The sequence below is a fragment of the Zingiber officinale genome, chromosome 8B (genome assembly GCF_018446385.1).
Source record: "Zingiber officinale cultivar Zhangliang chromosome 8B, Zo_v1.1, whole genome shotgun sequence".
Lineage (NCBI taxonomy): Eukaryota > Viridiplantae > Streptophyta > Magnoliopsida > Zingiberales > Zingiberaceae > Zingiber > Zingiber officinale.
Window position 1 is genome coordinate 112,810,898 of NC_056001.1, and position 20,720 is coordinate 112,831,617.

The window sequence follows — 20,720 nt, forward strand, 5'->3', positions numbered from 1 at the left end:
ACAAATATTATCTAGTAATAGTTCATGACTATAGTAGATTTACTTGGGTGCATTTTTTTAAACATAAGGATCAATTTTGTTAGGACCAAATAGATAGACGATTGGAGAAGTTAAAAGAGTAAAGGGAGTGAATAGCAAACATTCTTGATTTACATTTAAAGAAATCTAGCTAATAACTTATCAAGGTCAATTCAAATCAAATACAGAGGAAATAAAATTGACAAGAAAGTGTTGGTGCAGGGTGCACCATAATCGAACCTGAGTTTTGATGTTATCAAAGGTTTAAGTTAAGTTTTGTTGTGATCTGACAATTGACTAAGTGTGCAGGCTGTTTACTCTGTTGGTGCAATCATGCCCTGGAAGTTTCAATGTGTTGACAATTATTTAAGTTTAGGTTAATACGGTGGAACTAACATGCATTGTGAGTTTGCAGGAGGAGTTTCTTGCAGGTCAGAAGACCAGATGCAAGAGAAGACCAAGAAGGTCGAGGACTGGATTCTTGGTAAAAAGAGTTCTTGCAGGTCAGAAGACCAGATGCAAGGCAAGGTATTGAATCGATCGGCCGATCGATTCACGAAGCTGCGATTTCATGAGCAAGCGGTGAATCGATTCAAACGCGCCTCAATCGATCCAAGTCAAATGAAAGAATCTGCACCGTCGATCTTGACGCGATGGCTTCAACGGATAGTTGTGAATCGATTGGAATATGACCTCAATCGATCCACGGCGACGGCGGCGTGAGAAACGGCTAGTTTTCTCAACGTATAAAGCACGGAAAGAAACGGAAAACAAATACAACAAAACATATTGTTCCATTGCTCTCCAAGCCTTTTGAAAGCTCTCAAGTGATAAAGATTCAAAGCAAAGGGTTCAAGCTCCTCTCCACTACGTATATTTATTTTGAAGAAAAGGGAGAGGTGTATTTCGTTAAGGTTTCTCCACCTTCGGTGTGATTCCGAGAAGGAGGGTTTTCGATAGTGAAAGAGTGTGAGTGGTGTGGATCCTTGGATTAGTCACCTCCTTGAGGAGGTGGATACCAAGTAAATACCGGTGTTAGCATTGCCTTCAGATTTCCGCTGTGCAAAACAAAGTTGGTAAAAGCCCTAGTCGCGGCTAGGCAGGAAAGTCTTAACAGATCGTGAAAGCTAGGCAGGAAGTCTAGGTGGGTCGAGGACCTGACACTTGGCAATTGGAGTCGATCGGTCTGGAGGACCTGATATCGAGAGGAAGCCCTAGCTGATCCGATGCTAAACCGAAGTCCAAACAGGTCTGGAGGATCCGATGTTTGGCAGGTAGGTTGAGGTAAGCAACCAGAGTAGAGCGACGGGGAGGTTGTGTTCCGGGAAGGAACAAACCCTAGGTCGCTGATCCAACTAAAAAAATCGACAGGTTTCCAAGTTGAGATCAAAACAAGTCTTACTGTTTTTTCCTATTCATGCAACACTTGCAGGGATATTTTATACTACTGTGCAAACTAACTCTGTTTTGCAGAATCCAGGTGGATCGATCAATCGAACAGAAGGATCAATCGACTGAACCAAGCTGACATGGCACAGAGTGATCAAACAGAGCACATTTGGTATTCAAGGGGATCGGTCTACCAAACCCATTTTAATAAACAACTTAGAAGATCGAAATCTCAACAAACTTGGAATTTAGGCGGATCGGACCGAACATTAAATAACATTAATGTCAAAGAAGATTCAGATCGAAGAGAAGAAGGAAATTCAAGGGATCAGTCGACCGATAAAGGTGATCGGTCGACCGATCAATTAATGCTCTTAATCACGCGAAGATCGAATCTCATCACCAAAGGAAAGCATAGTATTCAATCGACAAGATTCAGTCGACCAAACAGATCAATCGACTGTTGGGTTTTTCAATCGACTGATCAACACTTATAAAAGCAAGCTTCAAGCACCGAGCCGAAGTAACTTTTCTTCATTTCCATTATTCTATTGCTGCTCATTCTGCTTCTGATTTTCTACTCAGCGTGGAAGCTACATCACTAAGAAGCTCCGACAATCTTCATTGTTGTATTGTTGGTATTTCTATTTAGCTTGCATTATGTTGTATTAACTTATTGTACGCATTACCTCTTTTCCAAAGTTTTCGAAAGGAGGAATATTAGTGAATTGCCCAACAGTGCAATCAAGGATCGCGGGTCTTGGAGTAGGAGTCGCCACATGTTCCAAACCAAGTAACCAAACGAGTCTACTTGTTTTTGTTTTTATTCCGCTGCTACTTTGATATTTCGAAACGAGAAGAAAATTTTTAAAAAGAACGATATTTACCCCCCCCCCCCCCCCTCTATCGCATCTTCGATCCTTCAGAAAGAACAAGTTAACACTTTAATTTACATGATTTGGAACTCTCATTCCTACTCCACAACTTATGATCCTTCAGTGCATTACTCCTAGATGTCTACTATGCTTTCTCCTTCTTAGACAACTTCCAAAGGTGGAGAACCTCTTATAGACTCTTAGATGATTATAATTGAGAGCATAAGAGTGAGAAGAATATGAGTGCAATAAGGCTCAGAACATTAACAATATGTATGGGAATGTTAACCTTCAAATTTCCTCTAAGACCCCCTCTTATAAGAAGACTTCATCCATTTGATTTGTTCTTGGTCATTATGTTGTGCTAATGTTGATCAGTCGACTAGAATGCACCATTAGTATATCCTGTCGCCATCACCAATCCAACGTTGTCGCATAGCTTTTTCTTATCAACTCTCTTTGATTTTTCTACTATAGCAGGAGCCGATTAGATGTAGTTGAGTCAATTGATCCTTGATCAGTAGATTGACCAATCAACTCAACCACGAATGAAAATATTCTATTCACTCGTTGGTGATTAGCTTGAGTGGACTGGCTAGTTGACTCACTCATAGCCTTGAACGGAAACATTCTATTCACCAACCATAGCCCTGAACATGAACATTTTGTCTGTTGGTTGAAACTCGAGTCAACTAATTTGTTCACTTAACCACCAATTAGCTAAAGCACCATTCAATTGACTAAAACATCAACTACAATCATTCTAAGAGTTGAATCTGCCTAAATTGAGATCTACCCTCTTCTAGCAGGTATATGTTCTCAACTCTCAACTCACTATGGAGTTTACCTTGCCTTGAGGCCTTCTCACGTCAAGCTACTCATCCCGTGGATGCACCCAAGCCCTCGGCTCACTGTATGTGTCATCCTTTACCCCTTCACGCATGTAATCTACCTCCTTCAACTCAATTGTGCTATGATGCTCCTGGTCTCCCCTAATATCCCATATCATCCTTCTTCGATCTCCATCCTTAAGTCATTAAGTCATCAGCTCACTTGGGCATACTGAGTCTCCATGTGTATCTAAGTCCTACACAACTTCATGCACATCAAATACAAATATAATCCTAACATAAACTATTTGTCCATACCATAAAAACCTATGATGGATCATGATTACTTAGGGGCTAGATTGTAGTAACAATTTCTAACTTAAACCATTCTCTTCTACCTCTTTATCATGCATAAAAAAGATTGCACCGAACAATTTACAAACTAAAAATTTAATCATTTAAATAGTAATCCTAATCCCAATCTCGGATCTAAATGAAACACAAATAATAACTTGATCAATTTCAGCTAACTAAAACCTTCTACATACAGTCAGTTGCCAAACTAAGCCCCAATCGATTGGATATTTGATGCAATTGACTGAGTTCTAGATTACACTTTTGTGCAAAATTTTGAAATGTATTAAAACAATCTACAAACCTCTAAAAATTTTAAATTTTGCACAATGATTTGTCTAGTGTATATCTATCATGGAAAAATACTTTTTCATGATAATACATTTCAAAATTCTAGATTATAGGAGTTTGGTGCGGCATTAAGTCTTCAGATAAATATACAGAAATCATGTATCTACCTAGCAGGGGCTGATGATGAGACACATGTGACTACTCACGATCACAAGTTTTCAGGAGGGTTCCATGCCATTTATGTATCTTGGGATTCCTCTGGCTGCAATGAGACTTCGAATTTCTTATTATAGCCCCTTGTTGGATTCGCTAGGTAGACGAATTATTGCTTGGCCACGAAAAGCTCTATCTTATGCAGGCAAGGCACAACTTATTACCTCTGTGTTACAAGGAGTGAAGTATTTTTTGTTATTTATATTACCACTTCCTATGGGTATTATTGATCGTATCAATAGTATATGCAGGTCTTTTATGTGGACGTCTAAGCACCCGCCGGTCTCCTAGGCTGATATGTGCAGACTAAAGCATGAAGGTGGCTTGGGCTTTCAGGATCTACGTGCTTGGAACTTGGCCCTCTTGGCTAAGTACTATGATGGGTACAGGCCAAGGAGGATGCGCTTTAGATAAAGTGGGTGCATCACACTTACTTGAGATGCACAGATGTTTGATCCCGGGAGGTCGCTCACATGGACTCTCCACTAATCATGTGGTTGTTCCTGATACGAGTTCTTTCGATGGTTGGGGCACTAGAGGTTGCTGGATAGATGTTGGACTAGTTTTCTTAGGATGATGGTGTGACCCAAGCTTATATTTTTTTAGGCACCCTAGTCCAAGAAACCATGGGCTCGGATGGTGCAGAAGACCTATGTTCAACCAAGTCATGCGGTCACATTATGAATGTTGGCGTAGCAACATCTTCCCACTAAAGACAGGCAGGAAGATCGACAGTGCACTTTCCATCGTTCGGTGCTGGAGTCATTGGATGCCCTCCCATTGCAGAGCTCTGGAGGAGGATCAGAGATTGGCTACATATGAGACACGCGATGTCCGTGTATTATGTAAATGCTACCATGGGAGGCGACTATTGCAAAGGCCCGTCATCTAGCTTTGCCTTCATTCACTATGTTTGGCAAGTGAGGAGCAATAACTTCTTTGGGAAGAGATATTGAGTGGATATTCAGGAGCATGCAAACTCATGTATACCGATCCTGGGAGTATACTCCAATTTGACACTATGTCAGGCATAAGTAGCCTCCGGGGATAAGGGATGGTTGATTATGGTGATTGGGCTTACCCAATCCTTGTTGTACACCTTTTTCTTTGGATTTAATATATTTTTATTTATCCAAAAAAAAGAAGGTTAAGGAATCCTCAATGTTGTGTTTCATAGAAACCATGAAGTCATACTAGCACTCTCCCATTGATAAGAATATCAATAAAGAATTAAAATGAATGGTAAGTTGGCATTACTCAATAGTTTCATTGAGAGTTTTTTTTAGAATCACCACCCAGGTTTAAGAACCTAGAATACTCAAAACCATATTTTCAAACTTAAGAAAGTTTTATGTGGTTTGATAGAAGCATCTCGGGCTTGATATGAGAAACTCTCTTTGTTATTTCCAAAGACTTTAACCATCTTATTCTAATGGAAATGACATTTTGTTAAAATAGATGATATCATCTTTTGGTCAACAAATAAGATTTTTCAATGAATTCATCATGCGAAGAGTGAGTTTAAGATAAACTTAGTGGGAGAATTGAACTTCCTTTTAGATCTTTAAATTTACAAACTAAGGAGGAATTCATATCCATTAAATAAAATATATCAAGCAATTTAACAAATTTGGCATGAAATGTGCCATGTGGTTGTCAACTCCCGTGGCTACTAACATTAAGATAGATCATGATACAGAAGGTAAGTACTTTACAATTGTCATAACAAGGTCGAATATAAGACTACGGGTGGAATGTGTAGCACAATTGCTTTGGATTATCTACAAACTAGAAGACTATGAACTTAATTGTAAGAATGTTCAAGCTATGCAACAATTGCTTTGGATCATCCTAATAATTGAGTCCACCTAAATTGAGTTCCACCCTCGCCCCATGCATATATATCACTCAATTATCACAGCTCACAATCAAAATCTTACCATCAAAACTTGACTTTGCCCTTGGTCTATCTGGCATCAAGTTACCGGGTCCCTTGAATGCACACAAGCCCTTGACTCGTCTCCTTATGCCATCATGGCTTCACCTACGTAGTACATCTCCACCATTTGTCGTCCTTGTTACTCCTCAATCCTCCTCATCCTACAATCCATTGGTCGCCTCATGCAACCTTCTCTAATCCCTTCAGATCTTGAGCCATTAAACCTCCAACTTGGTCCAACACGTCATTGTCCAAAGTTGCTCCAATCACCACCTTAGTGCTCACATCTTGCGATCTCTCGGATATCTCATATCATCCTTTTATGATGTGTCACCTTAGTCACACTAAGTCATAAGCTCTTCAAACTTCATGTGCACTCCTGCAAATCCTTGTACACTCAAACACACATCAAATCACAAGACAAAACCTAATTTAAACCCTTTACCCAAACATCAAAATCCAAGGTCACACCGGACCACCTAGGGCACGATTTATTTTCAGTAACTCCTCATTTATAAAGTAACTTATGAGTTACTATTTCATTTTTAGATCTTTAAGTTCCATGTTTCCTTTATTTGATCTTGATGCATCTTATCATATATTCATGTTTACTTCTTAGTTGTAAATGATTTTTGTGCTAATTTTTGCATGAATGATAGCTTTGTTTTACTTTTTCACCAACTTGGGCACGTCCTTGCCATTTTATTTTCAGCTTGTGCTTTAGATACATGTCTAATCTACTGAACAATAGTGATGATCAAATATCATGATTGTAAGTACTATTACAGGAATTTATGTGCATAAAGTCAAATTTTAATAAAGGATTTCTAGAAGAGAAAGAACTGCATGAGATCAAAAAGTATTCAGAAATTTTCACAAGATGCTAAGCATATTTGTCAGAAAAAAAACAATCAAAAGATGCATTTGTTCCTTCATCATTGCATTCAAGAAAGAATCAACTCTTGTAACATTAAGTTAGACCACTATTGACTTTTTATGGAAAGTGCATTATGCAATACAACTATTGAGTTTCCTAAAATTATCTTGATATTGATATTTGAACAAGAATTGCCTAGCAGGTTAAATCCAAAGGGGCATAATATACAAGATTCAACTTTTCATTTCATGCTGGTTTTCAAGTTTTTATAGTAACCTCAAAAGAGCTCATTTGTAAATTAAGAGCACTAAAGAGTTCTAAATCTATATGAGCAGTTGATAAGGAAGAATGTCTACCTAACTGATGAATCCAAGCTATCTGAATCGCCATCTATAAATAACTAATGAGTCCAGTGAGGAACAAATATGCATGACTGAAAATAATTACCACGCTGGTATTAACATAAAGCTTTGGGCCCATGAAGGCAAACTGAAGAGATGCACTGCTCTGCTTCCTCCGCTGTAGACCAAGTTGAAGATCACAGTAAACAGGAGCCCACTGTCTTGGAAGCTGAAAGTCCAAAAATTGATGAAGTTCTTCTATTGGCGGCTTATCTAGTGCAATGAAAAACCAAATGTGAGCACATAAACCTTAGTCCTTCCCAAACTACATACAAATTTTAGAAGGTGATGGTAACTCAAAAAGAACTTCAAAATGCAAGCATTATCATTTTGAAGGTAATGGTATCTCAAATGTAATAGTTGAAACTTAGTGTAACAGGGAACATACTGTTCCAACTCTGTGCCAAAACCAAAACCAAGCGGCATGGACTAAAGTTACATGTTCCACCCATACCACTTGTGCTAACTATGGCAACCCTATGTATCGTCCACATGGGAAAAACAAATTTTAGTTTTGGCCAACATCAGGTGAGACAAGCTTAAGCCTCATGTAATAAAATTTAAGCCATTCAAATCCAATTAAACCTAATTTGAATGTAAGTTCAAATAATAATGAATTAAATATACAATTCCCTTTCAATTGATTATCTCTAAAAGAATTATCACTGACAAGAAGACCTTGGGCAGTGAGAACAATGCCTCTTCTGTATCAACCAAGCGATGAGGTCAATGCACACTCCGACTGAGACTCCAACTCTATTGAACGACTACAAAACTTCTCTTCCAAGCTAATCAAAGACCAAGAAGACGACTCGCACCTACTCTACTCGAGTGGCTCCAAGTTTGACATAGATTTGGACTCCATCTAAGGGGTGAAGATGCAAATGCAGGTTATCTAATGAAACATCCTTCTTTGTTATTCTTTCATATTCTTGATTTGGCATGCTACATGGCACCTTAAGGGGACGCAATACTCATGGGGTTTAAAATTCTTCTATTAATTGTAAAAAAAATCGTACGAATGCCCAAATTGAAGATGTTGATATCTTGTTAAGAGTCGAGTTCTCATTGGTGCATAAAAATGGTGGATTAATTAAAATTTATATTTTAAAAGCTTTAAATAGGAATTTATAAGATTTTTAAACTTAGTTTTCCCCTTTTTTTTATTAAAAGGGGAATTTGAAAATCAGCACATTGCCCACATTGCCATCACAAGTGAATTATAGCAGTACCATTATGTCGATCAGACTGATGAAAATCAGCAACATAGACGAATTATAGTAGCATGGTTTGAAATCTCATATTGTATCGAGCGTAATAGTCAAAATGTATTGTTCCAGTAAATTACTAAAAGTCGATACCACTTGGCACAGATAATGTCTCTTTCCTATGTTTCATCTTCTTTCTTCTTCAATCTCCAATCTATATGCACCAAGTATCAAAACATCAATATGATACTGAAACAATGTCATTCTAGTTAAAGACTGAAACTTCAACACGGCTCGAGATTTTGTAGAGCCATTATGTTGATTCGTCTTGGTAAGTACTGCAATAGATAGAATATTGAATTGTGTTGATAGAGAGATCTAGTAACCATTATGCATTTAGGTAACTCTCACTCTCTTTTAGAAGATCTATTGATCCCGACATCTTTCCCTCCAAGCAAGGGGTTCTTCTTGCTCTTTTTTTTTTTAAAAAAAATCATTTTGATTCTGCTAGGACTGAAGGGGAGCCTTGGCGCAACGGTAAAGTTGCTACCACATGGCTTGGAGGTATCGACTTCAAGTCACGAAAACCAGCTCTTTTAAAGCAGGATAAAGTTGTCTGCAATAGAACCTTCTCAGGACCCCGCATTAGTAGGAGCTTCGTACACCAAGTTGCCCTGATTCGGCTAGAACTATGAAACGCTGCTATAGGGAGGTAAATGCACATTCAATTTCGTTTGTGCTCATGTCTACAAATCATCAATTGCCGCAAAAATATAAATAGGACACAATCTACTTTGAATAAAAAGCCCCTTGATGCCCTATTTATAGAGTTTTTGTTGTTTTTGATCAATCTGCTTCATCCTCATCTATTGACTGATTCACTATTCTCACATAGATCAATCTAACTGTTACAATTTCCCACTTCATTTGGATCATGATTGATTCTCCTACTAACTCAATCATCATCAGTAGACTCTAAGTGATAGTTATTGATTTCTTCAGCAAACATCTTGCCTTGCTCATGAGTCGACTAGTCATACCTCAATCGCCTGCCTAGTCGACTAACTCCTCATAAAAAGATATTCTGTTCATTGGCATTTCAGCATAAGTCAACTACCTAGCCGATTCAATTATCATTTGTATCAATCGACTTATACCCTGACTTTAACCAACTCTAAGACTGAATCTCGTCCTACCAATAGATATCATGTCTCCATGACTTTCTCATCTACCTATTACAATTCAACTTCAATTTACTAGGACTTTCAATGCTTAGAGACCACTTCTCTAAGATTTCATTCATTGCCTAATTTTAGTCACCCTTGACTAACCACAACTTCAAATGCCTAGAGACCATTTCTCTAAGATTTCATTCATTGCCTCATTTTAGTCACCCTTGACTAACCAGAACTTCAAATGCCTAGAGACCATTTCTCTAGGACTTTATCCATTTTATTAATTGTCCACTGTTAGTCACCCTTGACTTACTATCGATATTCTTCAACAGTCAATGGTTTTGTAAAAGCTTTCTCTGGTTTCATAAGATTCCTAAGAAAAAGAAAGTAAAGTCGTTTTTTGTGGAGTTAAGCCGCAGAGTAGTAATTAAGGTTTCTGAACCATGTAAAATACTTATAAATTTTTCTATTACTCTCAGATCTATTAGTTATTCGCACAAATTTTTCTATTATAATATCTCTATCGTCGGTTTTTCAATGAACACATTCCACTGCTCATTCATCTCATACTTAAATTTCTAAAGCTCATTTGAGTCTTCACTAGATTTTTGAAAGATTTTTATTTCTGCTGCATTTAAAAAATAAACTTGAAAACAGTTTATTTCCTCCACAATTCTTTAAAGTATTTAAGAACTTCCACTGCATTGGTTTTGAAATAATTTCGATTATGCTATTCAACCCCCCTCCTCCTAGCATCTCTCTCAATCCAAATAATAAAGATGTAATTTAGTCCCTTACCATGTATATACTGCTGCCTACACTATATTCTAAAGCATAGAAAACATTCATATATCAACATCACTATAAAAGGAATCCTAAATTTCATAACTGTATTTCCAACCAGAATGACGAAAAAAAATCCACCTACCTCAGAAACTTCTACATCCAAATCCGCAAATCTGGCCAATGATAGGTTGGTTTGGCTCTAGCCATAAGCAATTGCTAAAGTTTTTGAATCTTTGGTTTCCACCTACCTCAGAAACTTCTACATCTAAATCCATAGATCTGGCAAATGATAGGTTGGTTTGGCTCTAGCCATAAACAATTGCTAAAGTTTCTGAATCTTTGATTTTCAAAAATCAGATTCAGTATCTAAATTTCTTTCCCATCCACAGCAGTTGCAAATTAATGAAAAATATATGTTAAAATTTAAATTATAGATGGATTTCTTTCCTAAATGCTTAAGTTTGTGGGAGAAGTGGTCTTCCACCCTCTTATATTTAACATGGGCCATTGCAATTCACTTCCCATGTCCTTGTGTGAAGGGCAGAGTTAAGAATATGAACGTATAGATAGAATTCTTCTTTTATCCTTTAGTGTCAAATTTATAGCTCGTAGAGGAGGATTGGCAAAAGTGCCAATTTTGTTGAAACAAACTGAGAACTCATTCTCCTTTTTATAATGCTATACAAATCAATGAAAGGCATGACAAGCTTCAGTGTTAAAAATACCTGATAATGATGCAAACAATAATGGATCAATTTAAAATAAACTTCTCAAATAAAATAAACTGGATCATTTAAAATCAAGTTTTCATTTAATTGTTATTTACTAAAATGTATCTTTTTTCTTAATTAATTAAGTCTATATTGCAGCAAGTCTAGCTATTATTGGGTCTAAAAATGAGATCTAACTCCTTAGTTTTTACCAATTCCAGTTTAATAAGGTTTTGATAGGGTTGCAAATGAACCAAACGTTCATGTGCAAGCTTGGTATTCGGCTTAACAAGAGCTTGTTTATCTTCATTCAATATACACAAGGTTAATTAAATAAAAAAAATTGAGTAAACAAAATGAACAAACTTGAATACGTATATGTTTAGCTCGTAAAATTCATGAACAAAGATTATGAATTGTTCATGAACAATGTTCATGAACAATATCCACAAAAAAAGTTTATGAACCATGTTCATCAATCAAGCTCTTATGAATCTTGCAAATAGACAAAAAAGTTCTCAAAATGAACAAACAAACTTGTAATATCAAAAAGTCAAACAAACTCGAATTGAGAGCTTAATAACATCTAAATGAATCAAGCTCAAGCTCATAAAAAGAAACATGTCAAGCATAAATGTTTCAACAGTTTGATTCATTTTAGACACATCTTGACTTGGCTTGCTTATCAAACAAGCTTGAACAACACAAAGTTGGGCTCAACTTGGCTTATTTATAGCCCTAGGTTTTGATCTCTCTTTATGAGTGTTCTCTCTCAAGAAAATCTCTAGTGTTGCAACAAATAGTGAGGAACTTTCCACTTCAACTTACAATTTGTAATTTCCAAATGAGACCTAAATTTAGTCCCATCTTAAATACACTATAAGAAGTTGAAATATCTCACATATGTAACAAAGCAATAAACGTGTAATTTTGGATCATTAATGTTGTTTCAATGAGTTCAGATACTAAACCTCCATCTAAGGGTTAACTTAAGAGTGTCATATCAATTCACACAAGTGTTTTTGACAAGCACTATCAACATTATGGATAATCAACCAAAGATGATTTTATAATATATCTAAGACTACAAGCAAGACCTACATATCGGTCATGTGCTGGAATTTCAATTGCAACATTAATTTTCCATAAGCACTCAGGAAAAATATTGGAGCAAAGTCAAATCAATTTCCAATGAAGGAATAAACATTCTCTTATATGTTTAGAGATAAGATGCCTGGTAATAAGGGAACAAGCTTGAATGATACTTAAAACATGCCGATAATTTCGTTAGACATGAGGAACTCCTAAAAGACTGGTTTTTGTACTGATTTGTGCTATAAAATTTTACTTATCCAAAAATAAATAAAACAAGCCGATAATGGAAAATTGAGACAAAAGCAATGCTCATTGACCCACAAGTTTATTTTGGAAATAAATATATTCCATATTGTAATAATGGAAATTAAACTTACATCGTAGGTACAGATTGAAGGCATGCTGTAGGAAACCACTTCCAGGCACTCCATTCAAAAGAGAAGTAATTGGCAGAAAGGACATTGAAATAACATCAGGTGCAGAATGGACAGTGTTCAACCACTCAATATGAGATAAATCCCTAGTATCTCTTCCACCTCTTCTTTTCGGGATTTCTACAATGTCCTAAAATTTAGTACAAAAAGTAACAAATGATCCAAGGAAGAAGTATAGCCAAAGTAAGAGCTCTTTTCAGGATTAGAAACCATGCCACAAAGGACTAACATAATTTTTTATACCTCTTTTGGGCAATAAGAGCTCGATGGACTGGCATTGACAAACCTAAGCCTTTGCTCTCTCATTTCAAACTGCACCAGGCACTAAAATGATGGTATAAGTGATGCTAATTTTACAACCACTATGTAAATTGGATTAAAGAAAAATTAATAAAACTAGAAAGAGCTGGGAACCTTCACAAAAAATTGTTCTCACTTTTGTCCAGTACTTGCTACAAGATAAGTTTCAAAAATGATGGGGTATAATTTTGCATAACTGAGCAGAAACTAATCTAAAAATAAAGTTTAGAATTAAATGAAGATGGTTATGTATTAGTATTTGCATAGGCAAAGATCTAAAATATAAAAGAATTGTAAAAGCAACATCAAGGAGAAAAGTAGTAGAAGTAAAAGAAGACAAAAGAAAAGTTGACAGAGTAGCAGAGATAGCAGCCAAGCAAGGAACAGAATCAAAGGCAGAGCACTAAGATTGATGAGAATTAGCAAAGCAATAACAAAAATATGAAGGTAACGTAGGAAGAATATTTGGTAGCAGAACCCTAGATCAACAAGCATAAGAAAAGGCAAAAAGAAAAGTGCAGCTAGACCTGATGCCCTATAGACCATATCCACGTGTGTTTATGATCAATTCATTTTGTTCTTACATTGCTTGAGGGTAAATCTCACACTATGAAAAATAGAAAATGTCCAGCTGTGAAAGAGAACTATGGATTATCTCAACAAGAGCTCTAGGATAAAGGGGAATGAAGCAAATAAGGGCAGCATTGGTTCATGATTCTCTTTTCTATTATTCATGTCACCACAATAAGAAATGTGAGAAATAGAATATTTTTCTACTGAGAATTCAAATTTTGGTATATCAAAACAGAAATAATGCTACTGGAGATTTTAAAAAAATTGTGATAACTTGTTCATCAGTTAAAAATATGACTAATTATGATAAATTTAATCAATAAATTAATAATATATTGTTTTTACCGTTAATGTTTGATAATACTATACCTACAATATAAAATCAATAAACAACTTGAATTTAACAATTATACATACTATCAAAAAAACATTGTTTCTAAAGTGATATAACAAATTATTACATAGTATATAATTACTCTTTATTACTATACGATTACATTATGTTCCATTGTTATAACATGGTCGGTAGAGCAACCATTACATTGGAGAAGTACAAACTTACCACAGCCATAAGGCAACATTAATAGCAATTGAGAGACTGATACAAGGAGTTGAATGCAGCAATGAGCTTTTAATTTTTTTACTTTTATTTACTCAATCTATGCAAGGACCATAAATATCAGCGTGGAAGTTGTCCTTTGAGTGTGGTGCCGCATGGTTAAAATCTCTTAGGCAGGAGATTTGTGTGGTTATTGATGTAGAAACAAACAAGGTAGTTAGTGTAACTGAACGAAAAGGAATACATATGTGTGGAATACTAGGGATCATTAGATCCTAAAAACCAAAGTTATCTTAATTTTCTTTCTTCCCTTTAATAAGATGCTGAGTTATCATAACAGTTAACACAAACAATTTCACATCTGCATGAAATTATAGGTCAGCAAAATCAAATTTCATAGCATCTGCCACGTTTAGAAGTAAAGAATCATGACAACAATCCTCCTCTAGAACACCATGGCTTAGATCCCAGGTTACATGTTGTCTGAATGCTCTTAGTTGCAACTTTGAAATTTCTTGAGTAGTCCAATGTGGCATGACAGCCCGCAGCCATCCAGAATATCCATCCAATGATTATCACAAGGCTGCCCACCCTTAGGCGCACACAGCACATTCTTTTACTTCTCACCCAATCCAACTGGAGTTCCCAAATTCTAGTGCAGAAGATCCCATCTGCTGATTAGCCAATCATTACTTTTGACATCAACAGGTTGCAGAAAACAAGAATTAAGCGTGATCCTATATCGAAAGGTTTTCTTATTTCTCTTAATTCTCTTATATCAAGATCACTGAGTTCTCTTAAAACAAACAAGCTCACATCTACCTACTAGCGTTCAGCAACAAACTGGTGGGACTCAGAAACGTTGAGACATCTGCTGACATTGAATAATCAAAAGCCTTAATTGAAGTTCATATCAAGTTAACTTTGGATGGGCTGCCAACAAACTTTTTGTCATATTTATCTCCAACTATATTCTATTCATTGGATAGCACAGTGGAAAGAAAATTTTGATTTAAAAAACCATCCTCCCTCACATGTTTCCCACAATTTCATGATTGATTTCTTTTGGGCTCAGGAGTGTTAATCAATTGAAACTTCATTCACAATCATGCGAATTGGATAAGCAGAAATGGGTTGTGCCTTCAAAGTAAGCCTGAGGTCCATAAGGTGGCATCTCTTACTCTTTATAGTTAGTGCAGTGCTATGGTGCATGCCTCACAGATTAATTTTGTTATTTTGTTCAATTTTTTAGGTATTCAATTATGCTTGAATCTCTTTAAGGGTAAAATTTATTATCTTATTATTAGCCATTACATATTAGCATAATATATCAGGGTTCTGGTGTCACTCCTGCTGCCCAATATGTGCATTTTCACTGTTCTGACATGGGATCTCATGGCACACTCATGTCAGTCATACAGCATGAGATTCCCTTAGTCAGACAGATTTTCTTACGTACTCGTAGCCAACAAGGAACGAGTAAGAAAGAACCACTTGATTTCTTTTGTCGATCACATGGGAAGGGTCAAGGTTATAAAAGCTTGGGATCTTACCAAAAGCAGCAGCAAGCAGCAATGAGAGGCTACCAACAACAATCACAAGAGGTGGCGAGCAGTGGTGAGCAGCAATGAGCAACAGCAGGAGGCATCAAACTCTTTGGCCTCAGAGCAATGGCGTGTGGACAAGTAATGTGTGCCCCACAATACGATGTTGAAACCATTTTCTTTCAGTCTAAGACTGAAACTCATGCCAAAATTTTAAACCTTGTAATACACTATACTAATTTTGACAATAAGCTGAAAGGGAGAGTTTGGTATTGTGTTAAGATTTTGTTTAAAAAGAGTGTATAATTTTTTTTTCATTCTAATTTCTGAGATCAATGTAAGATGTAGGACCTAGAGATTAATTTTCTCCTCAGTAGAAAAGCTACAAACATGCAAATGTTCTATTGCAAGTCCTAATCTTAAAAGTTTATGAAACAACCAAACTATATGTTTTTCATTGTTACCCAATACAACATTGATGTCCAACCAAAAGGGATTGGATGTTTATTGAATCTTATTGTACAATGAGTTTAACAAAGATGTATTGAACAAGGTGACAAATAAATTCATCTTGCTCCACAGGATTTTCTTGTATTGTCAAACGATATTACTTTAAGTTAAAATAGTTGGACAGCCTTAGTTATACATTTTCACTTTTGAAACACAAAAAGAACACACACGCCAAGAAGAGAGATGATCACCTTATCTTTCTCATATGTTTCTTTAGAAGCCATGTCATATTCTCTTGAAGTCTCTTGAAATCTCTTATCTGCCAAATCTTTCAACCTTTTTTGAACTTCAAAAGATTGGAGGTTGGATGAATGCTGTTGTTTGATATAGATTACATCCTTTCCTCCCATCTTAACACCAATAATAATATGAGTGCCAAATCTTTCAATAAACCTTGAAGAAAAGAAAAACGGAAGTCATATCTCCTAAGAATGATATTGAAAATCCAGTTCAAGCATGCTGCTATTTTGAATTGATATTAGTGTCTCCATGAATTGGAATATTAAAATAAATAACTTGCGTTGAAATTTGAGCTATGACCCAGGAGACAATTATAAGTTATTTCCAGATAACATGAGTTATTTAATAATAAATACTAACAACACTCACAAAGGGACGCCAATAAGTTAATTTTAAGTGTGTATATAAGTACTGGAGGATGAGCTAATAGAATAAGTATCTAGATTTATTTCTAAAATCACATGTACCTGAAAATTTATCAAAAAGAGAAATAGTTTTTTTTTAAAAATCCTTTCAATATTTATATGCAACAGAACACGTTTCTAACCTTGCCAAGGCAGCAGGGTCCCATGTTGATGGAACTGCATGCTTAACATGATCAAGAAGTACAATCTGAGATTTTGATAATGCAAAAGTGTATAGGGTAATAAACCATCCATCAAATGCTAAAGTTTTCGTATTTGCTGCATCTTTCTGCCAACAACCTGTGAAGTCAAACATATTGTTGAAGAGACCAGATGGTATTTTGCCAGATAATGATAACTCCTGGTTGAATTGCTCGGACATCTGCATAAAGTTCAATATTCAGCTAACATAACCAAAAATTGTGTTTTTACATGAGCTGAAAACTAGATAAGCATGTGCAAAAATATCCTATGAAATATCCCAAGTCAGAGCAAAGTTTTACATCTTGATCTCAAATAATACTGGACTATGTCAACTAGTATCAACAAAAAATATAGCATGAAACATGTAGAACATTTCAGAATGTATTAGTAGTTTATACATTCCCATAGACATAATCTCCATTCTTTAATCAACTGTACTCTTAGCTCACTTAAATTAAAAAACACATATCCTTGACCATTTCCTTCAAGAAGATTATATAATTTAATTTTTATGACTTCATTTGTTAGCCCTACCAAACTGATATAATGTTCTAACAAACTTATGATGTTTGCAAACCTAACCCAACTTTCCATAAGTTCTAGGCTTCAAAAATTTCAAAACTGATATTTCTTAAGCTGCATACAGACTAGAAATGGAAGGACATATGCTAAATGTATTCAATCTATAATGTTGCTAATAAACTTATATGTGATTTACATGATGTAGCCTTTTAGTATAGCTTCTAAGGAATTAGAATTTGGCATTTGGAACAAAATGAGACTAGTTCATTAACTTAGTCATAATTTCTTTCAACTTAATAGCATGCAAGTTGCATATGTAATTTGTTAAAGAATATTAAATAATTTCTTTCAGAATGGTTTCACACAATTTTGCCCTACTTTAACCATGCATATTTCTTAGGCAACATACGAATATATTTATATCTTCTCTTAACCTTTTATGTTATATTTGTATCAATATATTTATATGTTCTCTTAGCCTTTTATGTTATATTTGTATCACCCATATCGGGCTTCATAGACTATCAGAGCCAACATCAAATCCAGACATGGCTGGCTATATAGTCAATTTTCATCTTGATTAGGTAAAGAAAGTAAGAAACCACAATCAACAAGGAGATAGATGGAAGATGAGGTCACACAAATGTTAACTTAGAAAAAGAAGCAACAATCTACGATAAAAATACAACAAGTTTGAGTTACAACTACTAAGGACTGAATGCATTGATTTTCTGCCATTGAACTCTGTAATATTATGTGGGTAGGAACACATTCCTTAAAAAACGTGTAATTATAGTAAATAGAATTTCTTGGCCTTGCTTCACTTAACCACCAAGGGTCCAACCTACAATCAAGTTGGTTCCTATTAGGTAAAGGATAGAGAGGGAGTGAAAGAAGCTCATACATAAATTGCTTACAAGAGCAAAGGAGGAAAGAACAAGGGATCAAAAAATTAATAAAATGGAACAATGGATTTTAAGGAGTTAACACACACTTAAAGCACAAAAAAAAGGGCAGCCCGGTGCACGAAGCTCCCGCTATGCAGGGTCCCGGGGAAGGATCCATTGTACGCAGTCTTACCCTACTTTTTGCAAGAGGATGTTTCCAAGATTCGAACCCGTGAGATGCAATAAATAGAAAGAACATAAAGAATAATTATAAAATTGTGAAAAAAATAAGAAACTTACAAAATTTTATTACACCCTAAATTTATCTTTAAAATATTAATGAATTCATTATATGTCACATATGAGTGTTCGGCCAATGGAAACTACTCATCATTGATATCACCTTCCATGTCATTAGCCAAGAACACATTTCCTTTTATTTCCTCTTCAACCTTATGATTTCTTACTGAGTCCAAGTGTTTTCAAAGTAGTCCTCCACTCCTATACTCATCATAGTTGAGTCATCCTTACACTTCATTGAGAAACTCAAACAACTAGTGTTTGTGTTCAACAAAACAGAAAAGTTGCAGGATGTAGATGATATATTAACAATGCAAATACTTTTCTTGAATTAGTAGGTGTCTTTCCTTCAATCTTGATTCAACAAATTCAATAAATTGAGCACTTCGACACAATAGGATCTTCCATGCAATGCAAAGTTAAAAAAAAAAACAACCATTAGATGAATATAGAAACAACATCAGCTGGTTTTGTGCTCCTAGCAAAATCATCTTTGTGAGTCAACTAGAACATCCTCATATAGTGAATCAGATGTGTCTAAGACCACTAAGGATCTTTAGCAAAAATTCATTAATTGGCCTAGACGAAGAAGAAGAAAATTAAACATGTCGGCTCTAGGGAGCGTTAGGAATGCCCTGGTTTTTGTTTAGAGTGGATACTATATATTTAGGTCCATCAATACATTTTGCCAAAAATCCTTAATGAGACTAGAGGTGCCCAAAAAAGAAAAATTAGGCATGGGAAGACTTTGTTCATTGTCAGGAATGTATCTGTACTGATTTAGAATGAGTACTGTGTCTTCATTACATCAAACGCTTTTGTTTAACAAGCAACAATATTTGAATGTCAATTGGGGATTTAGAAAAGTAGATTAATTTCTAAATACAATGAACAAAAGAGCTAAGAAAATGATGGATCACCAGGACCAACAAGTAAAGAAACACCACAAATACTCATTCGTACAACACCATTAAAATATACATGGGAATGGGGCATACTTCTGCATTGTAAAGAGAAAGAATCTGAGGAGACTACCAACAACCAAACATTATAATGAGTTTTAGAGGTCGCTAATTCTATATGCTTGCTTAAATGTATTTTTGGATGATTATAGCACTGAAATAAGGAGACAGATGGGAAGAAAATAGAGTCAAGCATAGCATTTTTTGCTTGTATGGTGTCATTTTTTTTGGCGGTAGCAAAGGTGATGCTTTGGTGGCTCAGGCGAAGGAATGTGGTATGGCGTTTGATGGTTTAACTATTACGGGCTAAGGGTTTTTTTTGTGATCCGGTGCGTGATTTGATTGTTTGTATAAATACTTAGAACTTGTTTAGAAATCACACTTGGTATATTAACTCTAGAGTCAGCAAATCAGGCTTCCAAATCAGCATTAGAGACCAAAAAATATAGATACATGAAAAATGCGATACACTGTTTCGATAAGGGTATAGTTGTTGAATAGCCAATGCTAAAAGAAGAGAAGGATCAACAAGTTGCAAAATTAAACCTCATGTAAAAACTGCACAAACTAACCAAAGATTTTGAACTCCAAGTTAACATAAAGGAGTTTATATTTACAATGTGGACTGTGGATAGCACGATTTACCTAAAAAATAAACAAACTTAAAATAGTAAAACCCCTTAAGCTCACAGCACATACACCAACTAACCAAAGATTTTGAACTCCAAGTTAACATAAAGGAGTTTATATTTACAAGGTGGACTCTGGATAGCTCGATTTACCTAAAAAATAAACAAACTCAAAATAGTAAAACCCCTTAAGTTCACAGCACATAAACCAACTAACCAAAGATTTTGAACTACAAGTTAACATAAAGGTGTTTATATTTACAAGGTGGACTCTGGATAGCACGATTTACCTAAAAGATAAACAAACTCAAAATAGTAAAACTTCTTAAGGTCACAGCACATACACCAACTAACCAAAGATTTTGAACTACAAGTTAACATAAAGGTGTTCATATTTACAAGGTGGACTCTGGATAGCACGATTTACCTAAAAGATAAACAAACTCAACAGAAGCATACCTGTTGAAATGACAGAACGTCGGATCTGAAGC

At 35.5% G+C, this 20,720-nt stretch overlaps 1 protein-coding gene across 2 annotated transcripts in view; it reads right to left on the reverse strand.

The window, feature by feature from the left end:
* LOC122016970 (MACPF domain-containing protein At4g24290-like) overlaps nt 1-20,720 on the reverse strand; it is a 30,006-nt gene extending 9,286 nt beyond the window's left edge. Inside the window, exons 1-6 of one of the 2 annotated variants that reach the window (XM_042574413.1) lie at nt 20,689-20,720; nt 16,869-17,107; nt 16,273-16,474; nt 12,839-12,907; nt 12,539-12,725; nt 7,234-7,400 (exon numbers count right to left, since the gene is read on the reverse strand). In XM_042574413.1, coding sequence (XP_042430347.1) covers nt 7,234-7,400; nt 12,539-12,725; nt 12,839-12,907; nt 16,273-16,474; nt 16,869-17,107 — 864 coding nt within the window. In that variant the 5' untranslated portion in view covers nt 20,689-20,720. Of the gene's footprint in view, nt 1-7,233; nt 7,401-12,538; nt 12,726-12,838; nt 12,920-16,272; nt 16,475-16,868; nt 17,108-20,688 lie in introns of both variants that reach the window. The other variant, XM_042574412.1, reaches the window with a different exon arrangement.